Below are 23,528 nucleotides of genomic sequence, written 5' to 3'. Positions count from 1 at the left end.
AAAAAGCCAGAAACCTGTTTTCAAACCTCCAACTCCAGGTCCATCAGGAGAGAAGTGCCAAGACTGTTGGGACCTTAGAATCTTTATCCATTACAGTCTTTTGCAAAGTCCTCTCCCTATCACATTGGCAGAAGAGTATTAAAGGCTAGGCAATGGGGGATAAGTGACTTGTCCAGGGTCACACAACTAGGAAATGTCCGAGACCAAATTTGAACCTAGGACCTCCTGTCTCTAGACCTCACTCTCAAAACAATAAACCACTTAACTACCCCCATTATTTTATTTTTTATCTTTATTGCTAATCAGTGTGCCTTACATGTAATTGGTGGTTGATAAATGTTTTGAGTGTAGTTGAATATACATAAAATCAATATAGTTTTCTTCATTTGAATGTTAATACTTACTATACAGCAACCGATCAGTCTTTTGTTTCTCATGCATTAGATCCTGAGTTCTTTCAACCACCAACACTTCTAGGTGTTTACTATACTTCTCCATCTAAGCATCGCAAAGAGAAATCGTTACAGTCACTTTGTTCTCTAGGATTTTTAGAAAGATTCCTAAATTATAGTTGCAAGAAACCAGAGGAGGTTCCTTAAAGGAAACTCGTCTTTAGAATCATCATCCTTTTGATGTCCATTGTGATTCATGCCTTTTAAGAACTCTGAGTTTAAATCATAGTTGGTAAATCACCAACCCATTCCTTAAAATATCAGATTAATTCTTGATCTAGTAATACCTGGAACGATGCATTCTATTAGCTCGTGTTTTCGTAAACTTTCAAGATTGGTTCAGTATGGAGGGAATAGAAACACCAAGGAAAAGCAACTGCCTGACTACAATGGCTGAGGGGACATGACAGAGGAAAGACTCGGAGCGAACACTCTGATGCAAATACTAACAACATGGCAATGGGTTCAAGTCAAGAACACATATGATACCAGTGGAATCACACGTCGGCCACGGGGGGTGGGAGGGAGGAAAAGAAAATGATCTTTGTCTTTAATGAAAAATGCATGGAAATGATCAAATAAAATACTATAAAATTAAAAAATAAAAATAAAAAAAGAAATAATAGGAACCCCCCCAAAAAAAAGATTGGTTCAGTATGGTCCAAGCATTTTCCAGTTATCATCCAAAAGGCATTCCAGAGTTACTCACCAAAGTCATCATCATGTCCACTGGACTAACTTTGTTGGGATTCATCTTGTACAGAAGCTTCTTGATTTGTTCAAATGTCGGTCTTTGGGATGGGTTATTTTTCCTGCACTTTCTGATTAGCTGTATTGTTTAGAAGGAATGGGTAAACACTATAATTAAATGTCATTCTAAGTAGAAAGATAATTATTTTATATTATGCTTCTTTCCTGTGTATGTATCATAATCCTCAATGAGACTGTAAGCTACAAACAAGCATGGATTTAATAGAATATTACTATATAAAATGATGAATATGAAAAATTCAGAGAAACATGGATTTGTTGGAGAGTGAAGTAAACAGAACCAGGATAACAATGAACATGACTACAATGATGCAAATGGAAAAATGATGGCAACAGCAACAAATAATCAAGTGTGATCCCAGAGAATAATTGAGAAAATACACCCCTCTCCTTTCTTTGTACGAGTAGGAGCCTACACATATGAAATATTGCATATGTTGTTAGATATGGTAACTTTGTTGATTTTTTTACCTGCTTCTCCTCCCCTTCCTTTATTCATTGTTAACAATAAATGGCTAACTAGGTTGTGGAGGAGGAAGGGATTTGTTGAGAAATGAACAAATTATAAAACCAAAATATGTCAAAACAAAATATATTGTTAGAAATTAAAATAAATAAAAATCAATACCACAGGTGGGGAAAGTCTCTAAAATATATGAGGTTAAAAAGCACATCTCTGGGGATAGCTAGGTCGCTCAGTGGATTGAGAGCCAGGCCTAGAGATTGGAGGTCCAGGGTTCAAATCTGGCCTCAGACACTTCCTAGCTGTGTGACCCTGGGCAAGTCATTTAACCCCCATTGCCTAGCCCTTACTACTATTCTGCTTTGGAACCAATACTGTGTATTGATTCCAAGACAGAAGGTAAGGGTTTAAAAAAAAGCATATCTTGGCTAAATGTTATGTCTCCCACAACATCTAGTACAAATCTTGTTGAATTTTCAAAGATTGAATTGTTGAATTTAATCATAAAAAATGAACATTAAAGACCAACTAGTTCATTATTCTAAATTTCCAGATGAGGAACTTCACTAAGGGAAGTTTATATAAGGGAAATAATCCTAATAATTAGAACTATCCAAGCCATATCAACCAACTAAAAAATAAATCAATTTATAAGTATTGATAAAGTACCTACTATGTGCCAGGTATTATGATAGGTTCTGGAGATAGAAGTAATAATAAAAGCAATAGTTAACATTATATAATGCTTACTAAGTGCTAGGCACTTCACTAAGGGCTTTATAATTATTATTTGATACTCATAATAACCCTGGGACCTAAGTGCTATTATTATCCCTTTTTTACAGATGAGGAAACTGAGACAGAGATTGTGAATTACACAAGGTCAGAGAGCTACTAAGTGGATTTGAAACTAAGGCTAAATTTGAACTCAGATCTTTCTTTATTCAAGCCCAGCAATCTTTCAACTGTACCAACTATAAAACAATCCCTGCTTGCAATGAACTTACATTCTGAATATAAGAGATAAGGACACTTAAAAATATTTAATATATATTAAATATATGTAAATAAATATATTATTGTTTATATGTTAATACATAAATATTTATTATAGTTTACATTTAAATATATTAAATATGTTGTAATTATATGTAAACAAATGTATCATAGTTTACATTTTAAAATATTAAATATATAAATATATTATAATTAATATGTTAATATGTACATAAATGTATTATAGTTTACATTTAAATATATTAAGTACATCTAAATAAATATTGCATATTATAATAATATTATATGAATATATGTGAAATAGTTAAATGCAAGATAGTTTAAGAGGGAGGCCACTAGTTGTTGGGGGGAATCAAAAAAGGCTTACTGTGAAATTTGGTGCTTAAAATACATCTTAAAAGAAGAGATGGGGGCAGCTAGGTGGCTGAGTGGATAGAGAACCAGGCCTAGAGATGTGAGATCCTAGTTCAAATTTGACCTTAAATACTTCCTAACTGGGCAAGTCACTTAACCCCCATTGCCTAAATCTTACCATCTTCTGCCTTGGAACCTTGGATATTTAATAATGATTCTAAAATAAAAGGTAATGGTTTAAAAAAAAAGAAAGAAGAAATGAATTCCATGAGGCAGAGACAGGAAAGGAATGAATTTCAGGCACATGAGACATAAAGCACAGACATTAAGACAAAAGATGGGGCATCCTATGAAGAACAAAGAGAAAGGCAGTTTGGCTGAATTATAGAGGAGTGCAACATGGGAACTGGTGATCAGTAAGGCTAAAAAGATAGGTTGGGGGCTCCAAACAGGAGTCTATATTTCATCCTAGAGACAAAAAGTTCCTAGTTGACTGAGTAGGGGAGTCACAAGATTAGATCTATGCTTAAGGAAAATTTATTTAGCCCCAATGTATAAAGTATTTCCACAAATATAGAAGAACAAGGGCCATCCCACAAAAGTTGACACCTGAAGTTGCGGTATTTTCCATTATATCCTATCTCTCTCACATGATGTTGACATTTTATAATCTATGCACAGAATAACCTCTTAGCATCATTGATGACTTGATGGAGGATGTGTTTTTATAACACTAAAACACAGTGGGAATACTAGCATTTCCTCCTGACCAGAGGATAATAATAAGCTTTCCAAAAATTTTCATTCCAGCAAACTTTGAAAAGACTCATTTGTGTCCAGATTCTGAATCTTTGATCATTTAAGCATGACCCTTAAATGGTTCTACAGTCTGTCTGCTACATAATAGACATCATTATGCCTTATGATAGGTGTCTTAGACTGTCAGAACGTCTAGGAATCCATTGTCAGCATCATAATTAAAACAAACCCCAAATCTATAGAGTCCCTACCACTGGCAATATTACCCTGAGAATTGAATCAAGAAGATGAAATATAACAACAAAATTCCTAAAGGGCAACCTGATGTAGTTATTCTCTAATGACCAAGCCTAATGAAGGAGGCTTAAATAACTAGGACTCTCATTTCATCCTTTTCTGATTGCATGGCACTTTATACTCCTCTGCACACTTCGATTCCAATTTGCATTATAATTATCTGTCTACCAGGATCTTTGACTAGACTGTGGACTTAAGAACAAAGACTATTCCTTACTTTTCTTGTTATATCCCATTCCCCACCTTCTCCTCTAGAGCTTAATACCAGTATTCTGCCCTTCTTTGGGGAAGTAGGGAGGAGTCAAGGACATCCACACCTTGGCAAATGGTTTGCCACTTACTTTTCGAATTCATTTGACAAAACTGAAACAAATAGGTGACTTGCTCAGGGTCACTCAGCTAGTAAATATCTAAGGCCACATTTGAACGCAGGAAGATGACTCTAGGACTGGCATTCTACTGCATCATTGAGCTGCCCTCTGTCCCTCCTGCCACTACATAATGCTCTTGCTCAAGCTGTACTGCCTTTAATGTACATAGTAGGCATTTAATATATAGTGGTAGTAGTATATTAGTGCATTTAACATTTAATAATGCTTATTAAATGTTGAATGCCAATATTGCCATGAACAATAGAACCATAATGCAAGAATTGGAAAGCAAACACATTTTCAAATCCCCACTCAATCAGGAAAATCTTTTTACAACACTGATAACACATGGTCATTTAGCCTTGGATTTAATATCCCTAGGATGGGGAAAACTTATTACTCACCACTCCTAACAATCCAAATGTTAAAAAACCTCTCAATATTTGGAAATAATTCTGTATACAGAAATGAATTCTGACTTCCTTTAATTTGAACCTTTTGATCATCCTTTTACCCTGTAAAATCAAGCAAAACAAGTCCCTTCTCTCTTCCAGATGACCTTACAAGTATTTAAAGATGGCTATAATGTCTTCTCTTCTCCAAAGTCAATATCACCATGCATTTCAACTAGTTCTCACAGGGCAGTGCCCAAACTGCACCCTCACACCACATGTGAGCCCTACTTTACCCCAGACAGGGGAGGGAGGAAGCATCCCCACTAGGTTGCTGGGCAGAAGAATGGGTCATGTGAGAAATGTCCTCAGGCATGTGCAGAGAGGGGAAAGAGGGTACTCCCTCTGGCACACATGCCATAGGTTCACCAACATAGTCATAAGCATTGTTGTGGTCCTCCACATCATTCTACTCATGTTCAAGCTCAAGTAATGTCCCCTCAAATGAGAGAATATTTATGAAATATTAGCATAGTTCCTAGCACAAAGCATGCGTTTAATAAATGCTTCTTTCCTCCCCTCCCTTCTAAAATGCGGTTTCCAAAACTAGGTAGAACATTCCAAATATAGTCTGGTTAGAATAGAGTATGGATTTAAAGTAGGGATGGGGGAAATCCTCTCTTTTTTTCTTTTCTTAAAAAAAAAACCTTACCTTTCATCTTAGAATCAATACTAAGTATCCAAGGTTCCAAGGAAGAAGACTTGGGGTTAAATCACTTGCCCAGGTCACACAACTAGGAAGTGTCTGAGACAAGTTTTGAACCCAAGGCCTCCTGTCTTTAAATCTGGCTCTCTATTCACTGAGTCACCCAGCTGCCCCGGCACACCCTTTCAATCAATAATTTATACTGTGCCAGGCCTATGATACAAAGATAAAAATGAAACAGCTTCTGACCTCTAATAGCTTACAATCTATCAGGGAAGACAATGTATACATAAATATAGATACATATATAATGTATAAAAGACAATTTTTTTTGTGAGAAAGCACTCTGAAAAGGGGGGCTGCAATCAGGAAAGATTTCATATAGAAAGAGAATGCTTAAGATGAAATTTATAGAAAACTGAAAATTCTAAGTGAGGAAGAAGTACATTCTAGATACAGGGGATAGCTAGTATAAGGGCAAAGAGACACTAAATGTGCTTGGTCTAGATAATGTACTTCTTTTGAATACTTTTGATATTGGTGGTAGTAATCATCATCATCATCATAACGGCTAACATTTATATAGCACTTCATACAATTTACACTGTTCTAAGTACTTTACAATCATCTCATTTTATCCTCACAAAAACCCTGGGAGGTAGGAGATATTATTATCCCCATTTTACAAATGAGGAAAGTGAGGCAAACAGATTTTTAAGTGACTTTGTCTAGGAGCAGACAGCTAGTAAATGCCTGAGACCTGATTTGAACTCGTCTTCTTGACCCCAGGCTTAGAGCTCTATCCATTGCACCACCAGGGACCTTTATGAACAATTCAGACAAGTCCCTTTGCAGGGGAGAATTCAGATATAATCTCTACCTCACCATCAGTTATTTGAAATAAATATTCATTTTCCCTCCGAAGAGTTTTGAGTATTTTTCCCTGAAGAAGGTGGGCTAAGTTCTTCTCTAAAGGAGCTGGCACAATGTCAAGCAGATGCCTCACCTTAAGCCATGCTTCCATCTCTCTGACTTATCCCAACTAAGTCCCATCCTGTTAATCCCTAGGGATGGAATTAAAGGAAGTTCCATTGCCTGCCAACAGCAGGCAAGTGAGGCCATGTGCCTCACAGGCCAGGAGCATTCTCACATGTACCATAAAACATAATGGGAACTGTATATTTGATCTCAATGGGAAAAAAAAAAACTTGATTTAGATGCCAAGAACTTGTTATGTAAATTTGTAGGCAAAGCCGTAACAGTGTGTTTTCTAAAAATTCATGGAAACATCAAGAATTGTTACACATAAGAATAGGATTCATCCTTTTTCAAGAAAGAAAAGTTAATCTGAGTGGCCAGGCTATAGAAGACAGATTGTACGTCTCTTACCTCCACATACTCTGAGGGGCAAGGACAAGAATTTTCTGACTTGCCACTAATTAATTCTTGTAGAGGGAGACACAAGGCAGATTCCATTGAATGAGACTCTTCTTTCTGAAAATAAAAAGGTTACAAAAAGATATGGAATGAGAAAAATGGATTAATTTAGCATTATAAGAAATCAATAAGTATACAACTAACATCACCAGAGTAAAAACCAGACATTCATAAGCCATTTGAAAGCTAATCTGATGCACATGTAAAATCTATATCAGATGGCTTAGCATCTCAGTGAATGGGGAGGGGCGGGAGGGAAAGAATTTGGAACTAAAAAAAAATTTAATGAATGTTAAAATGTGATTTTACATATAACTGGGAGAAAAATAAAACATTGTTTAAAACAATAAAAGAGAAAAAAAACAAAGAGAAAACTAATCTGAGCTCTATTGATGTATTTCTTTCAAATACTTGAAAAAGGAAGTCAGACCTGGCTTCTAATCCAGACCAGACACCTAGCTAGCAGTGAATCCTTAAATGAGCATCTTCACATCTCTTTGCCTCACTTTTTTCTCCACCTTGGTAAAATGAGGAGGTAAAACTAGATCACAAAATCATAGCCTGGAGTACATGAATTTAAAAAAGTGATAACTATGTTTCAATATAATTGGTTTTCCTTTCTAATTCTGTGCATTTTATTTTTATGAATTAAAAAATATTATTCTGAGAACAGATCCATAGACTTCATCAGACTAAGAAAGGAATCCTTGACACACACACAAAAAGTTAATAACGCTTGGATTAGATGGTCTCTAAGGTTCTGCCTAGCTGTAAAAATCCATCAAGTTGGGGAAAGTAGGTTTTTCACAGGGAGAATTACTACTAGATTTGTGAACTAACTACTATAACTACCACTAAAGAAATTATATATAAGACAGACAGACAGGCAACAGAGAAGTAGACAGATAGATAGATAGATAGATAGATAGATAGATAGATAGATAGATAGATAGATAGATAGATAGATGGATGGATGGATGGATGGATAAAGATCTTTTCCTACCTTCTCACACTGAAATGGCTCAATATGGCCTATGAATCAATCAATCAACATTATTACTCCCCTATTAAGTGCCAGGCACTGTGCTAGGTGCTGGGGATATAAATACAAAGAATGAAAAAAAATCCCTTTATTCAAGTATCTGACGGAATCAGATCAAGTCCTACATTTCTCAGATTGTCAACAAGAATCTTCAATAGACTAGTCTCACCTTACCTGTCCAATTTTATCCATCACTACTTCCTAACACATATTTTCTTTCAAATAAGGTTGTTTTCATTACTACTATCTATTCTATATACATACATACCTCCTCTATCTCCTACCTCTCTCCCCCTACACACACCCCATGTCCATTACTCTGGTTTGGGGTGGGAATACCATCTCATAGAATCAAAGAATGTCAGGGTAAAAAAGAACCTTAGAGATCACCTACACCAGGGGCTCTTAGCCTTTCTTGTGTCACAGAGCGCTTTGGCAGTCTTGTGAAACCTATATGGACTCTTTCTGAAAGCAATGTCTTTAAAAGCATAAAATAAAAAGCAAAGAACTAAAAAGGAAATTGTACATTGAAATATATATACATAAGTGTATATATATATATGTATGTGTGTGTGCGTGTGTGTGTGTGTGTGTGTGTGTGTATTAATCCCAGTTCATCAAAATCAGGTTGATTCCCAGACAGTTTAGCCATCTCATTTTATACAGCAAGAAACCAAGACCCAGAAGAGGTTCATCACTCTAGACTGTTTCAGAGTTGCCTCACTCACTGTTCAGTATAAAAATGACTTCTGAATCCATGCTTATCTCTAAATCTGAATATATCAACTATCTGAGATTAATCATTTCAATCAGTCCTGGAGAACAATAGTTTTGACTCAGTACATGGAGACGCATACATAAATTGCAAGGTGGATTGTAATTAATTCATTTGCTGCAAAATATGTTTCTTAGAGATCAAGCAAGTGGATAAAAATGAAGATAATTAAATTGAGCAAGTTTCAGTAGTATAAATAGTTTGCATAACACAAACCCTTCATCACTGTCACCCTATGGGAATTGTTCCTGCCTCAGGTACTAAGCATATTTTCTGATTGTGTTCTTCTATTCCTTCTTTTTCCCTCTTACCTTTTTTTATTGCTTTAACCTTGCAGTGCTGAAATAAATCTATAGCATATCTGATTGGTCTGGTCTTCTTTTGCCAGCTGCTAAGTTATCTTTGTTACAATGTTCTAAGAAATGCCTGTGTTAAATGAGATTTTTGATTTCTGGTGCTGGTATTCAAGTACTTTTTTCCAAGTAATCAAATGAAAGAAATGCAAAAAAAACTTTTCTTTCTTCTGTCCTCCCCGTTTACTTTTCCCTTATAGACATAATCTTGAAAGGTAATGGAAAGTTCTCAGAACTGAGAATCAGAAAGCTTTAATTCTTGTCCCAATTCCACTACTCATTTATTTATTGTATGACCTTGAAGAAATCACTTAATCCCTTTGAGTCTCAGTCTATTCATCTGTAAAATGTATATCATAATTTTTGCTCTTATTTATTCCATTTTAAAGAATATGAGGAAATATTTAAAGAGTATTTTGTTTGAAAGAGCTATATAAATGTAAGCTATTAGGATTTTATTTTTGTCACAATATGTGGTTTGTATATGGATAGTATCATAGATTTAGAAATGGAAGCAATCCTAATGGTTATCTAATATGACACATTTGTTTCACTGAGAAGAAAACTGGGACCCAAGGAGGTTTGGTGGAGTGAGTGGAGAATAGGACTTGGAATCAGGAAGACTTGAATTTGAATTCTGCCTCAGACATTTAGTTGCTATATGACTCTGAGCAAATTACATCTATTCACCTAAATTTCCTCTTCTGTAAAATAGAGATGATGATAATAACAACACCTACTTTCACAGGCTTCTTATGAGGATCAAATGAGCTAATATGTATAAAGTATTTTGTAAATTTTGGACTATATAAATGGCTATAATAACAGCCAGCAATTATTATTTTATTGTATTATTATAAATTATATATAATATATAATATTAATATTTATTATCTATTATTATACTTTTAAGATTTAAACCTTCCTCCTATGATTGAAAAGCCATTCTTCTTTTCACTGCACACCTTGTTGTAGTCATTATATATAGATTATTTCCCTGGTTCTGTTTAGTCTACTTTGTGTCAGTTTATATAAGTCTTCCCATGCTTTTCTAAAGTCATCGTATCCATTTTGTTATCATTCAATAATATTTCATTTTATTAACATACCACACTTTTGCAATTTGCCCAGTTGACTGATCTCTCTAACATTGTTCCTTATTTTTTGCTACTTCAAAAAGTGTTGCTCTAAATATTTTGTTGCAATAAGTATTTATTAATGGATTATGGATTCTTTTTTTAAATCACTGATGTCCTTCAAGTATATGGCTAGCAATAGAATCTCTGGGTCAAAGAGTATATTGATATATGTAGATATATATTTCAGTCAATTTCTTAAGATAATTCAAAGTTGCTTATGTATTAAAATACACCCATAACAGCATGCAACTAAACCAGAGGGGTTTACAAAAATTGATAGAAATTTCCCCAGAAGACAACAAAAAACCTTGGGTGAAAATTACATATATATATATATGTACTTTTTAGAGTCTATGTACTATAGAATTAAGTTCAAGTTTGGTTTTTTAATATCATCACACATTGAAATGCAGGCAAGATTATTAAATCTCAGAGGATGAGTGTTTCAAATGAAGCGTAAGTATTTTTAGGACCACTGTCTTAGAATTCTCTTGACTCTTTGAAGTAGGAGGGGTTGAGAAGAAGGGAAGAAAAAAGGGAAGATAATCCTTAACATTCAAAAAAACCCAAAACTTACGGGGTAGGATTTAATTTTTCTACATCTCTTTCTCTCTTCAAACCAAAAGCATTTGCCATTTAAAAATATATGCTCTTTTAAACTTTCATGAGTAAATCAGAGACAGCACTATTCCCTGGATAGGACATTGCATTGAAATTGGAAAGGATTACATTATGCTCTATACTTTGTCACAGTCTCATTTGCTTGAAAATTTTAAGGAATGGATTTTAATGGTTATTTTTTTAAAATGTGAAAAGTCTCAGAGACTTACCTGTACTGGGTCACTTCTTGTAGCAATCTCCAATAAAATGATGGCATAGCTGTAAAACAGTGCATAGGTCATTTTAATGTGAAAATTCTCATCTTGCACATAAATATACTGTAAGGAATTCATACAGGTTATTTCTTTTTCATCCAAATAAAGAATTTTCAAGGAAAACATTTTTCAGATAGATTCTAGTATCTTCCAAAAATAAAATTTTCCAGATTAAGGAAAAAAACATTCTATGGGGCCATTCCTTTATAAAATGGAATCAAAATTTTCCCTCCCATTTTATATATATATATATATATGTATATGACACTGATAAAGACAAACTTGGAATGATTTCTCAGATCAATGAACAAACATTTCAGCAAAGTAATCATAGTTTCAATGTGTAATAAAATAATTTGTTCATTAAAGTAGGAATCTTGCATCCATAGGTCTTTAGTATTGGAGAGGAACTTAATGATAATCTAATCCACCATTCTTTGTTTATAATAGTGTTTTAAAGACTATTTGAGATAATAAACTTGACACATATATGTCACTTTTACTTTTTAACAGGGCCTAGGGTAATAGGTCAATATTTTTATACAAAGACAATTAGAATGATATGTAGGTTGTCTTCTAAGCTAAGAAGAAATAATAACTTATATTTATATACCTGCTTTAAAGTTTTCAAAATACTTGAAATATACCATCTTTTTTTTAAACCCTTACCTTCCGTCTTGGAATCAATACTGTGTATTTGTTCCAAGGCAGAAGAGTGGTAAGGGCTAGGCAATGGGGGTCAAGTGACTTGCCCGGGGTCACACAGTTGGGAAGTGTCTGAGGTCAGATTTGAACCTAGGACCTCCTGTCCCTAGGCCTGACTGAGCTACCCAACTGCCCCCTAAATATACCATCTTAATTGAGCCTCTTAATAATCCTGAAGTAAATGTAATCATCATCATCATCATCCCATTTTGGGAAATTAGAGAGGTCAAGTGCCTTGCCCATAGTCATCTATCAGATCAATGTCAGAATCCAGATTTGAATCTATAGAGCTATCTAAAACTCTGAAAGGTGAAGGGTGGGACTTAGAACCAGGGTTCCATGATTCTAAGGCTAGTTCTCTCTATTATGATATATAGATATATGTATATATGAGCATATACATAAAATGTGAACTTTATCTTTTAGTCTATACTTCTTATACAGACTTTTCATTCTAGTCTAGCCAATCCCTAGATGCCTCTCAAATTCACAACTTTATTTTTGCTAGTTCTTTTATTTAGAAAGCCCTTTCTTACTCCTGTGTATCAAATCTATACCTGGTAGTCCATGCTCTTCTCAACTGCTACTTTCTCTGTAAAGCCTTCCCTGACAAAAAGGTCCACAATGGGCCAATTTCCCCTTCATGATCTTCAAAAGCCCCTTCTATTGTCTAGAGTCTAGACAATATTTTAAGACTAAGCTATACTTATATATAAATATATATATATATATATATATATATACTTATATAGCTTAGTCTTAAAATATTTCCTTTTTCTCTAATTGCATCCTGAAGGCTATGTAAGTTAGTCTTGTCTCTGTGAAAAGAAAAGGTAAGATCTTGAAAGTAGAGATCATTTCTTATACTCTAATGAATACAGTTTAACCATTAAATTTTTGATACACACAATCATAAATTTTCAGCTGACCGAACCTTAAAAGCCATTTGGTCCAAACCTCTCATTTTACAAATAAAGAATGTGGGACCCAAAAAGGTTAAGTAACTTGCAAAAAGTCATGTAGGTAACAAATGTAAGCACCAGGATCTGACCTAAGTTTGCTGACTGTAAACCCATTCTTCTTTCTGAATAATGGATCTCTGAATAACTGCCTCTCTGAAAATATTGAAAATATTGTATTCTATTGTATCTTTCTTCATTATTACTTAACTGTACCATTTTTAGCCCTTCCCCTCTTTATCCCACTACTGTGTTTCAGAGAAAGCCCTGCTCCTTTTATTTACCTCCCCTACTACAAGTTCTCCCTTGGACTTTAGGCTTATTCAGTCAAAATCCCTCCAGTTTTTCTCTAGCTAAAATTTTGTTGCCTCTTTCCATAAGTAAAACACCATTTATGGAAAGAAAGACATGACATTTCTATATTTCTCTTCAATGCCTTGTGGTAGAAAAACTTCTTATTTTCTTCCTACATTTAGAAAGATGCGAACTGTCTCAGTTCTTGATGTGGATATTTCTCACTTGTTTTAATAGGTGAAAACTCTCTAATTTCCCTCCTTTCTAGGTGCTATCAGCCAGAGACTTTCTTCTATTTGAATTTGTATACATACTAAGATCAATGTCAGGACTAAAGACAAATACCATATTAAGTCACACACACACACACACACACACACACACACACACACTCACTCACACACACCTACAGAGTAGGGGAAGAACTGGACATTTTGGAAGAAGGTTACTGCAAGCTTTGATGTAAACTCTTTGAGGATGTTGTGGCATGTTTGTGCACAAGAAAAAAATAGTAGTTCTGATAGGTTGGATGAACATTTAAAAACCAAGTTAAGAGAAAACTCAGTGTTATAGAAATAAAAGCACCTCCCAGGAGTAATTGTATTTATAGAATATCTAAACTTATTTGGTTAGCCAACTCTCTATAAGACTAGGGCAGACTATACCCTTCTGGGTAAGACATAAATTTTTATAGCAAAAATTTTTTCATCTTAGAGTTTGTTTTAGAAGTTTGCTCTAGAATTACTGGACAACTGGAAAATTATGACAAAAAAAAACCTAGACATCATATTACAAGAAATTAACCAAGAAAACTGCCCTGATATTCTTGAACAAGAGGGCAAAATAGAAATTGGAAGAATTCACAGATCACCTCTTGCAATAAATCCCCAAATGACAATTCTCAGGAATGTTATAGCCAAGTTCAAGAGCTCCCAGGCCAAGGAGAAAATCCTGCAAACAGTCAGAAAGAAATAATTCAAATATCATAGAACCCCACAGGATCTGGCAGCTTCCACACTAAAGGACCACAAGGCTTGGAATATGATGTTCTGGAAGGCAAGAAAACTGGGTTTACATACATTTTTATTTATGCCCCCTGAAATAATAAAATAGAAGATTTAATAAAATATAAGATTTCTAAATATTCCTGAATAAAAGACCAGACTTAAACAGAAAATTTGATGTCCAAATAGAAGTTTGCTCTAAATAGAATATTTTTTTCAAACCATAGTAAAGTATTTAAACATGGAGAAAGAAAAGAGGTTTGTAGAAATATAAATGACATAGAAAATATATGGGTAGAAATTTGGAGAGGTTTAGGAAGCAAACCATTCTCTTATAATTAAGGGACACACACATACCTTATAGTCTAAACCACAATATTTTCTTCTTAGATACCAATGGAATATCTCCCTCGAGATGCAAGAGTAGGTAGAAAAAATTGACATATAACTAAGGCATTCTGTTATGCCCTTGTTGCAGCATATCTAAATTGCCAGGGCAAATTTTCTGAAAGGAGGATATTCTACTTTTTTAAAACCTTTCCTTTCTGTCTTATAATCAATACTGTGTATTGGTTCCAAGGCAGAAGAGTGATGAGAGCTAAGCAATAGGGATTAAATAACTTGCCAGGGTCACAGTTAGGAAGTGTCTGAGTCCAAATTGAAATCTAGGACCTCTTGTCTCTAGGCCTGGCTCTCTAGATACTGAGCCACCTAGCTGCCTGTCCCCACCCCACCCCCAACCACATTCCACTTTAAGAGCATGAAGTGTGTGACAATCACTATTATGTTATAGATTTAAGTTTGGAAGTCCAGCCTTATAGTTGTTGATTTTTCCCCCTAAATATTATGTATGAAATCTGGGTAGCTGCCATCCAGTAAATCTGGCTTTAGATGAATTACTTTAGACACAGGTAAACAAGAGAAAGCGGAAATGTAGCTTTGAAAATGGGAGATACTTAATAAGTACTGTCAGACCAATTATATGTGTAGCACTTATATCACAATATAACAGTAACAAATGGGCAAGGCTCAATAGTAGTAAAAATAAGTTATATTGCCTTAATAAGACATTGGAAATATGTTTGTCAATTTTGAATAAATAACTCCATATTGTTTTAATCCACCATTCTGTGACTGAGTTGTTTTGGTAAGTTGTTTTTTTTTTCCTATAAATTCCTTTTCAATACTAAGATAAGTACTTCTATGATGTGGTGCATATATTCTTAAACAACTGATAAACATTTGTGGACCCTCTGATAATTCTGACCACCGATGTAAAGATTTCACAAACAACTTTATCAGTAATTTATATAGCAAGCTGCCAATAAAATTATGTTATAAACAATTTAGCAACCCCCCAACTAGAACCATTAAGAAAGTACACTGGAAACCCTAGCCATCAGCCTGTTCCTGTGACTCAAGTAGGACTGCTTATCATATTTCTCACACTAGAAATTCAATCAGCAACTGTTTTCTGGAGGACAGTACTGATGGACAGAGACTTGCCAAATGACCACCTCAGATGAAAATACATGGCTTCTGGCTAGGCAGAGAGGGAACCTTGTCAAAGTCTAGTATAAAAATCTCTCAGGGGTATGCAGCCAGGCGTCTCAATGGAATGAAAGCCAGCCCTAGAGATGGCAGGTCCTGGGTTCCAATCTGGCCTCAGATATTTCCTAGCTATGTGACCCTGGGCAAGTCACTTAACCTCCATTGCCTAACCCTTACCACTCTTGTGCCTTGGAACCAATTCATAGTATTGATTTTAAGGTGGAAGATAAGGGTTTAAAAAAAATGTAGGTAGGAGCTGGTGCTAAGAGGTTTAATTGTGATAGACATACTCCTTGGCACAGAGTTTCAGAGCTACACATACACACATGGCAACAATTAAGTGATTAATAACCTTGGAGCTCTTAATAAGTAGGAATGGGCAATTTGGATGATACTCACAATACCCTCTATTAGTGAGAGATCATTACACATTTTTAAAAGAAAAGATAACTACGTATTAAAATATAGATATAATTAATGTATAACAACTTACAACCAGTATTATATAGAATTTAGAGAAGGTTTTAAAGAGTTACACATACCAAAGTATAATTTATCACCTCCTACTATAAATTTCAAGGCTAGTTAATTATTGCATAATTCTTTTTTCTTTGAGAAGAAAACTAAATGATCCTCACTGTTTTAGGTGTTCAAAAATAGGGTAGGTCTTCTTTCTCTACCTGGTTTCTGACTACTTCATCCACTTTACCCACTTTGGACTACTCTATCTGTTTTGTAGAATAAAGGCTTCAGAGTAGTGTCAGCATCCCTTCGCTATCTATCATGTTTACAGATTATCAGAGGCAAAGAGTTAATGACCTTCATTGTTGTGACACCCTATAAATCCATTTACTCCAGGGAAGTACTTTTATTTCTGTAACATCGAGTTTTCTATGAACCAGTTTTTAAGTGTTCCTCCAACCTAGCAGAGCTCCGTTTTTTTTTTCCACTTGTGTACAAACATGCTATAACATCATCAAAGAGTTTATATCAAAGCCTGTGATTGCCTTCTTACAATAAGGAAAAGATTTCATTGACCAACATGCTTCTTTTTTGGTTTTTATCCCCTACCTGCTTGAAAACTCCCCTTTCATCCTTTTCAGCAGTGTCGGTTTCATTTTGTTTATTTTATTTTCTCTAGAGCAACAAACAATGACATGAAATGAATCTTGCATTATAATAATGTACCTAACATTGTATTTATCAAACCAATGCTTTTGATCTTCCATTTTTGTACAAAATCTGAGGCTTCTCTTGAAGCAGAATTGGCATATTAGATAATACTGGGCTTAAATTCTGGAAGACTTCCTGACTCAGACACTTACTTCCTCAATGTCCATGGGCAAGTCCCTTAACCTCTCAAATTCAGTTTCTTGATCTGTAACATTGGCTAATAATGGCACCTGCTTCACAGAGTTCTTGAAAGGATCAAATGAGCTAACACATGTACAGGGCTCTTTATTATACTTATGAGGTAAAAACAACAACTGCAAACCACTGTCTGTCAAAGTAATCACACTGAATTCTTTATGTGTAGACTTCCTTGGGGTCTTAAAATGGCAGATTACAGAATGGATCAAAGAAACACCTACTTATACATGATCATTAATGCATAATTCATCAGATAAGGCCATGGATCACCTGTATACATCTCCCAATGCAGATGGTTCCCAATCTGGCACTAAATGAGCTTCTGGAGCCAGATATATCTGCCTCAGGCGCTGTTGATATGAACTGAAACCTTCAGGCAAATCTTCCTTTCTGTATGACTTTAATCCAAAGTCTACCATTAAGGAAATAATGAAAAAAAAAGCATTTAATTAGGATTCGTGAAATTGTATCATTGAATATCATCACATTAATATCACCTAGCTGATAATGAAGTGTCAATGTAACATATAATGAATTCACTCAAAGCAGAGTCTAAGAAAACTGGTTCCATGTACAATTAAATTTAATCCTTGGAACAAGACGTAGTGTGGAATAAAGGAAAGAAAGATGCAAAAGAAGTGCTCCATTCCTCCCTCCCTTTGTAGAAGTGGGGGTGTAGGGATGTGAAACACTGAATATATTGTCAGACTCAGCTGATATGCTTGTTAGTATTGTTAAACCAATTTTTTGTTATTTTACAAGAGAAAGCTTGCTAGGTATATTGGAAAGAGAGACATTTAGGAATTAAGGTAATGTTCAAACAAAATTTAAGGAAAAGGTTAGAGATAGGACATGTACTCATTTTCTTTGTCATAGGGAAATCCCAGGTGAAGAAATTCCTCCTACCTGTGCAATTCAGAATCTTCTCAGCAAATAGCCCATTACTATTATTAAAGCAGTGGAGTATCTGACTAAAAGATGCAATTACTCAGATTTTCTTTTGATTATCTAAGAGTAGATTTTCTACTCTTTTTTAAGATTTAATCTGCATTAAATATTCCTCCCAATTAGGTATTAGATTACTAACAGGAGGTCTGAATTATGAAGGTTCAGGACCAGTGTAGCTCATCACCTAGTGCCTTTCAGCATTTTCCAAGTCTCTACCTAGCAAACATACTCTAGATGATCTATTTGTGTCAAGTAGTATATGTCAACAAATAATGTCTTCTCTTTATATACATCAAACTCCTCACATATCAGCCCTGCCCTGAAGCAATCCAATTACTCTCTTCAACTGCCCTCAACTCCAAGAAGTGCACAGAGTGAACAATTAGCACTCATGTTCTTTCTCTTTCTCTCTGCTCCTTAACCTCAACAGTGTCCCAATCTCCTTAGGATACTTACTTCTAATTTTCCTTCCACCTCATAAGTCACATTGATTCTCAGCTTCCAGTAATCACCATGTAAATCTCTTTACCTATCTCTTCTTTGACTTAATTACTTATGAAATGGAAATTGTGCCTTATGCTACTTCCCTACATTCAACAACAAGAAGAATTTTTTTTGTACATCTCTGCACTATGTACTAGGTTAGTACAAGTTTCAGATGGAAAGCATTCCTTGCCCTTATAAAGCTTCTTGTCTGGCAGGAAATTATTATGAGTTGAAGTACTATAGGGATTAAACAAATAGAGGGTAAGGAAGAAAAATACCCAATCGGCAGGCAGGGGGAAAAAATGCCAGGAAGTCTTTGGGTCCTTCTACCTGAAATTTTGCACACCCATCGGTCATCTATCATACAGTTGGTAGATTTCAGATATCCATGGAATATCTTGTGCTGATGGAGATAAGCCATTCCCTGGGCAATGTCTGTAGCAAAGGAAAATCTGATACACAAATAAGAAGCTGAAGTAATCATGGCATAAAACAAAAGACCTTTCTCAGAAAGGAAGTATTTTTAGCACATTCCAGGATAAATGCCCAGCAAAATTATACAATAGAAACAAAGATCAGAATTATAGAATCTTAGCATTAAAAGATCAACTGTTTAAACTTGGTTCCTGAACATGTATTCCATCTATGGCATCTCCAAAAAGCAATCACATGATCCCTTCCAGACCACCACCACCACCACCCCACATCCAATTTCTATGTGCCCCGATATTTGAACAATAATTGTTATTGTTTCTGTGAAGTCCCAACAAGGAAATGGCCAAATCAATAACTTGGACAAATGGAAGAAGAGTCAAAGAGGAATAAAAATCTGTGTGAACATTTTGCCAAATCTTACTTAATTTAATCTCCCATGTGCGGTGAATAGGCCTGCCTTCACCCACTCCGAAAGTGAAGAGGTGTGGGGAAAAAAAAGGAAAATGTTGGGGGAAAAAAAAGCAAAATGTTGCCTAGCAACCTGGCTCACAGCTGCTTCCAGCATAACTCCTTGGGGACAGCAGCAGATAATAAGCAATTAATTATGGATATTAACAATAATGAGACATAGTCACAGGATATCAAACTCAGTGGCCAACCTAATTGTCACATCACCAGTCATTCAAACATTTATCTTGTACCTGAAGCCCCAGTTGAGAGGAATGTCCTCACTGAGCAGAACATCATTCAAACTTCCCTTCGGACAATACTCAGTTACGATGGCAATGTTAGGCACTTCAATGCAGCCTCCAATGAATTTGCAAATATTTGGATGATCCAGTTCTCTACAAAAATCAATATGAGTGTGATTGGGTCTGTCTAAGGCACATTTCCTAATTTCCTTTCCCCCCCCCACTTTTTCCTGACAATAAACATTCCATCTCCCACCTTTATGCTTTGCACAGGTTGCCTATCATGTCTGGCATGCTCTCCCTCTTTACTTCCACATGTTCAATCAAGAAACATTGTCAAGAAGCAGCTGGGTGACTCAATGAATTGAGAGCCTGGACTAAAGATAGAGTTCAAATATGGCCTCAGACATTTCCCAACTGTGTGACCCGGGGCAAGTCATCTAACTTTCATTGCCTAACCTTTACCACTCTTCTGCCTTAGAACCAATACATAGTATTAATTCTGAAATGGGAGGTAAAGATTTTTTTTAAAAAAGCAGCATTGTTAAGCATTTAATTTATTGTTTAATTCAGGGAAGAAAGTGTTTCATTCCATCCAAAACTCTGCTTAGTTGGAACTTGATGGAACAAAATACCCAGCTACTTCCAGGTATCTCCATTCATTTCCAAGTTCCTTTTGTATATTGTCTTTCCTTTTAAGATTGTAGCTTCTTCTGGGCAAGATCTGTCTTTTTTTTTTAATTGTATCCCCAGCACTTAGTACAGTACTTGACACATAGTAGGCATTTAAGAAATCTTTCTTTATCTCAAGCTGCTTCCCAAGACTCTGGTGTCACTTCTGGTATGAGACCTTTACCAATCCCCAATTGAAGATAACATCCAGCCCTGCTGGGAATCATATTTTCTTTGTTTATATGTCATATGTATTTTTCTATGCACATGCGTTCTCCACTCAGTAAAAGGTAAGCTCCATGAAGACAGGAACTATTTAATTGTTTTTTTCTATTTATTCTTAGTACTTAGAAAAGTGGGCCATAGGAAGCATTAAATGCTTGCCAAATTGAATTAAATTGAATTTAAAGGAAAGAATGTGGTTTTAAGACAGCTATGAATGTTAGAATATATGTCAAAAAGTGTTTGCACAACCAAATGCTGTGATGTAAGCTTAATGTAGACAAGAGAACAACTTTGAAAAAAATAAACATTAATTTTGATTAAGGTTTTATCATTACAGCTGTTATTACCAAGTTTCATAAGGAAATTCTAATACTAAATCCAAAATGTAGTATTCAGAAGCTGAAAATAAGCAAGCTATAAAATAGCAAGATAAGAAATACATTTCCTCTTACTCCTTAAGACTATGTAAGGAGTCGGCAATACCTGAGATATTTCATTTGTTATTGAGGGTGAAAGCTACGCTGCAAAAAGTAATAGCAGGGAAGCACAAGAAAAGGAAATTCTCATCTCTGAGGAAAATGTGCCTCCCAAATATTAGTAATGGTTCTGTACCCTGTTTGTCCAACTGGTTCTGAAAAAATGGCAGTTTTTTCACAGGCTTATTGGGTGCCAGTTTGCTTCTCCCCACATCTGTCTCTGATGTGTTGGCTTTCATTGAGATTGACATCCCTTGGACAGAGTCTGGAGCCCTCTTTTCCAAACATCATTAGCAGGATGCTGGCTGATAATTTAGCATTGCTGATCACTAAAATTCTCCACTGTCAGCAGAACAAACTTGTTTTTTTGTGACAATTTGGCAATTTTGTTGTCAAAATGTCATGATCTTCTTCCCACTCTCAAATACAAACCAAGAAATCTTTGGTTCCGATTTTAAAATGCTACGTTTTCCAAGGTCTAATTCAGTAACATTGCCTTCCCAAGTTCTAACATTCCTGGAAACAATCAGTGAATCAAAAAACCATTTATTAACCATAGATTATGTACCAGACATTGTGCTAGGTTCTGGAGATACAAATACAATAAATGAAAACAACTCCTATTTTCAATATTCTATATTCTAATATTCTCTCTCTACTATTCAGCAAAATTATATACTAGAAAATTCAACAGATTGAGATTGGGAAACCTGAATTTAAGTCCTGATTCTCATAATTACTAATTATGTGAATATAAGCAGAGAATTTATCTTCTCTTAACGTGTTTCCTAATTTTTAAAATGAGAATAATAATACTTGAATTACCTATCTGTAGGAGAAGTTAGGTAGCACTGTGGATGGAGTACCAGGCATGGAGTTGAGAGGACATGGTTCAAATCTCCTCTCAGACACTTCCTAGCTCTGTGATCCTGGGCAAGTCATTTAACTCCCTTTGTCTAGCCCTTGCTCTCCTATCTTAGAATTGTTACTAAGACAGAAAGCAATGGTTAAAAAAAACTTAAATGTAATTACTTTGATTAAAAAGAAATCTCATCAGGGTATTTCCTCCCAGTGAGAAATGCAGACTACAGTTCTTCACCCAAGCCCTCTGATCCTCTATGACTTGTCCATGTCTTCCCACAAAGCCTCCAAAAACAATTACCCCATGCTGAATAAGCCTTCTGTTTCTTTTCATATTTAGTGAATATCAGTACAGTCAAGTTGTCTATCATCACTTCCTTGGGTTCACTACATCAGTGGTTCACCTCCTTTTCCAGTCATGTATATTCTTGGTCATCAGTTTTTCTTGCCATTTCATTAATGCAAGTCATCACTAGTTAAAATACTGCAGCATACCTATAATCGTAATTCTTCTGAGATTATGATGCTCCCTAAGTCCCTGTCATCTGACATATCTGGTAGAATATTGGTATTAAAAAGATGGTAAGAACAAAATCTATTAGGATCCCTGACATGGAGACAGGACTAGGTATCTCCAAAAAGGCAAGGAAACTTTCTCTAAAATTTGATTGGGTCAAGGGAACAGGGCTTGAACCACTGGTGTTGTTTCCTAGGCACCTACTTCATAAAAAGCCCAATCCATGAGGGGTTGAGATTTTCAGTTCTAATGGATATTCCACTAGTATTAAAGTTAAGGTACATTTCTGATCCAACCCTTTCAGTATGGAGACAAAGAGAGCTGCAACTACTTGAACCAGTCCTGGATCCTTGCTGAATATCTTTTCTATGATATTGTTAAGTTAACTTTTTGTTAAATGTTAGATGATTTTTAAGTTTCTCATTTTATTCCAATCCTGAATCTGAACCATTCATTGGACAGGACTGAATGAGGCCTGGAAAGTGAACAGGTAGGATAGAGCAACCAAAAATTACTCAAAGCACTGTGAAATTCTATGTAACTCTATATGCCCATATCCTCATTTGAATTTGGAAGACAGTTCATTGTCTAGCTACATTGCTGGTCCAAAATATTTGTACTGATGGTCTATCTCAATGGACTGATAATCCAACTATATACATAAAATCATTGATTTCTTCTACATAGAAATGGTACTAAGTACTTATGTGGTAACTCTACCATTCTGGGGCTTAATGTAATTTTCACCAATGTCATTCGCCCACAAACAGAAGCATCTATAGAAGCCTACCATTTATATTGAATTGCTCTTCCATTTAGATTGTATATAGGACATCATGGTAGCTACTTTTGGTGAGAATGTTTTCTCTTGTCTGTCAATTGATCCTTTGGATTGTTAAAGAAAGTTCTGTATGGTTCTACCATAGAAACTTGTATGTTTTTAGCTTGTGCCTGATAGATACCTTATTAGAAGAGAAGTTTTAATTTAAATATTACATTCTGAGTTAAGTAAGTAACCATGAATAACGTACATATTGCATAGAGCACACAGCCAGTTATCTGACTCTGGAGATGTAGTCTGCTGTAGAATTGTCTATGAAATCCTGCGTATTCTCTTCTCAATTTTTCA

The 23,528-nt window shown here is 35.2% G+C and overlaps 1 protein-coding gene across 1 annotated transcript in view; it reads right to left on the bottom strand.

The window, feature by feature from the left end:
- Positions 1 to 23,528, bottom strand: part of LOC100024379 (atrial natriuretic peptide receptor 1-like) — a 133,094-nt gene that overhangs the window by 47,627 nt on the left and 61,939 nt on the right. The window contains exons 12-18 of the mRNA XM_056806310.1: positions 19,658 to 19,801; positions 18,852 to 18,973; positions 17,358 to 17,499; positions 11,159 to 11,207; positions 6,972 to 7,076; positions 1,162 to 1,281; positions 405 to 498 (exon numbers count right to left, since the gene is read on the bottom strand). Of these exons, the coding sequence (XP_056662288.1) occupies positions 405 to 498; positions 1,162 to 1,281; positions 6,972 to 7,076; positions 11,159 to 11,207; positions 17,358 to 17,499; positions 18,852 to 18,973; positions 19,658 to 19,801 (776 nt within the window). The remainder of the gene's footprint in view (positions 1 to 404; positions 499 to 1,161; positions 1,282 to 6,971; positions 7,077 to 11,158; positions 11,208 to 17,357; positions 17,500 to 18,851; positions 18,974 to 19,657; positions 19,802 to 23,528) is intronic.

The sequence above is a fragment of the Monodelphis domestica genome, chromosome 7 (assembly GCF_027887165.1).
Source record: "Monodelphis domestica isolate mMonDom1 chromosome 7, mMonDom1.pri, whole genome shotgun sequence".
Taxonomy (NCBI): Eukaryota; Metazoa; Chordata; class Mammalia; order Didelphimorphia; family Didelphidae; genus Monodelphis; species Monodelphis domestica.
Note: the sequence above shows the minus strand (reverse complement) of the source record. Positions and strands in the feature narration are given on the sequence as shown.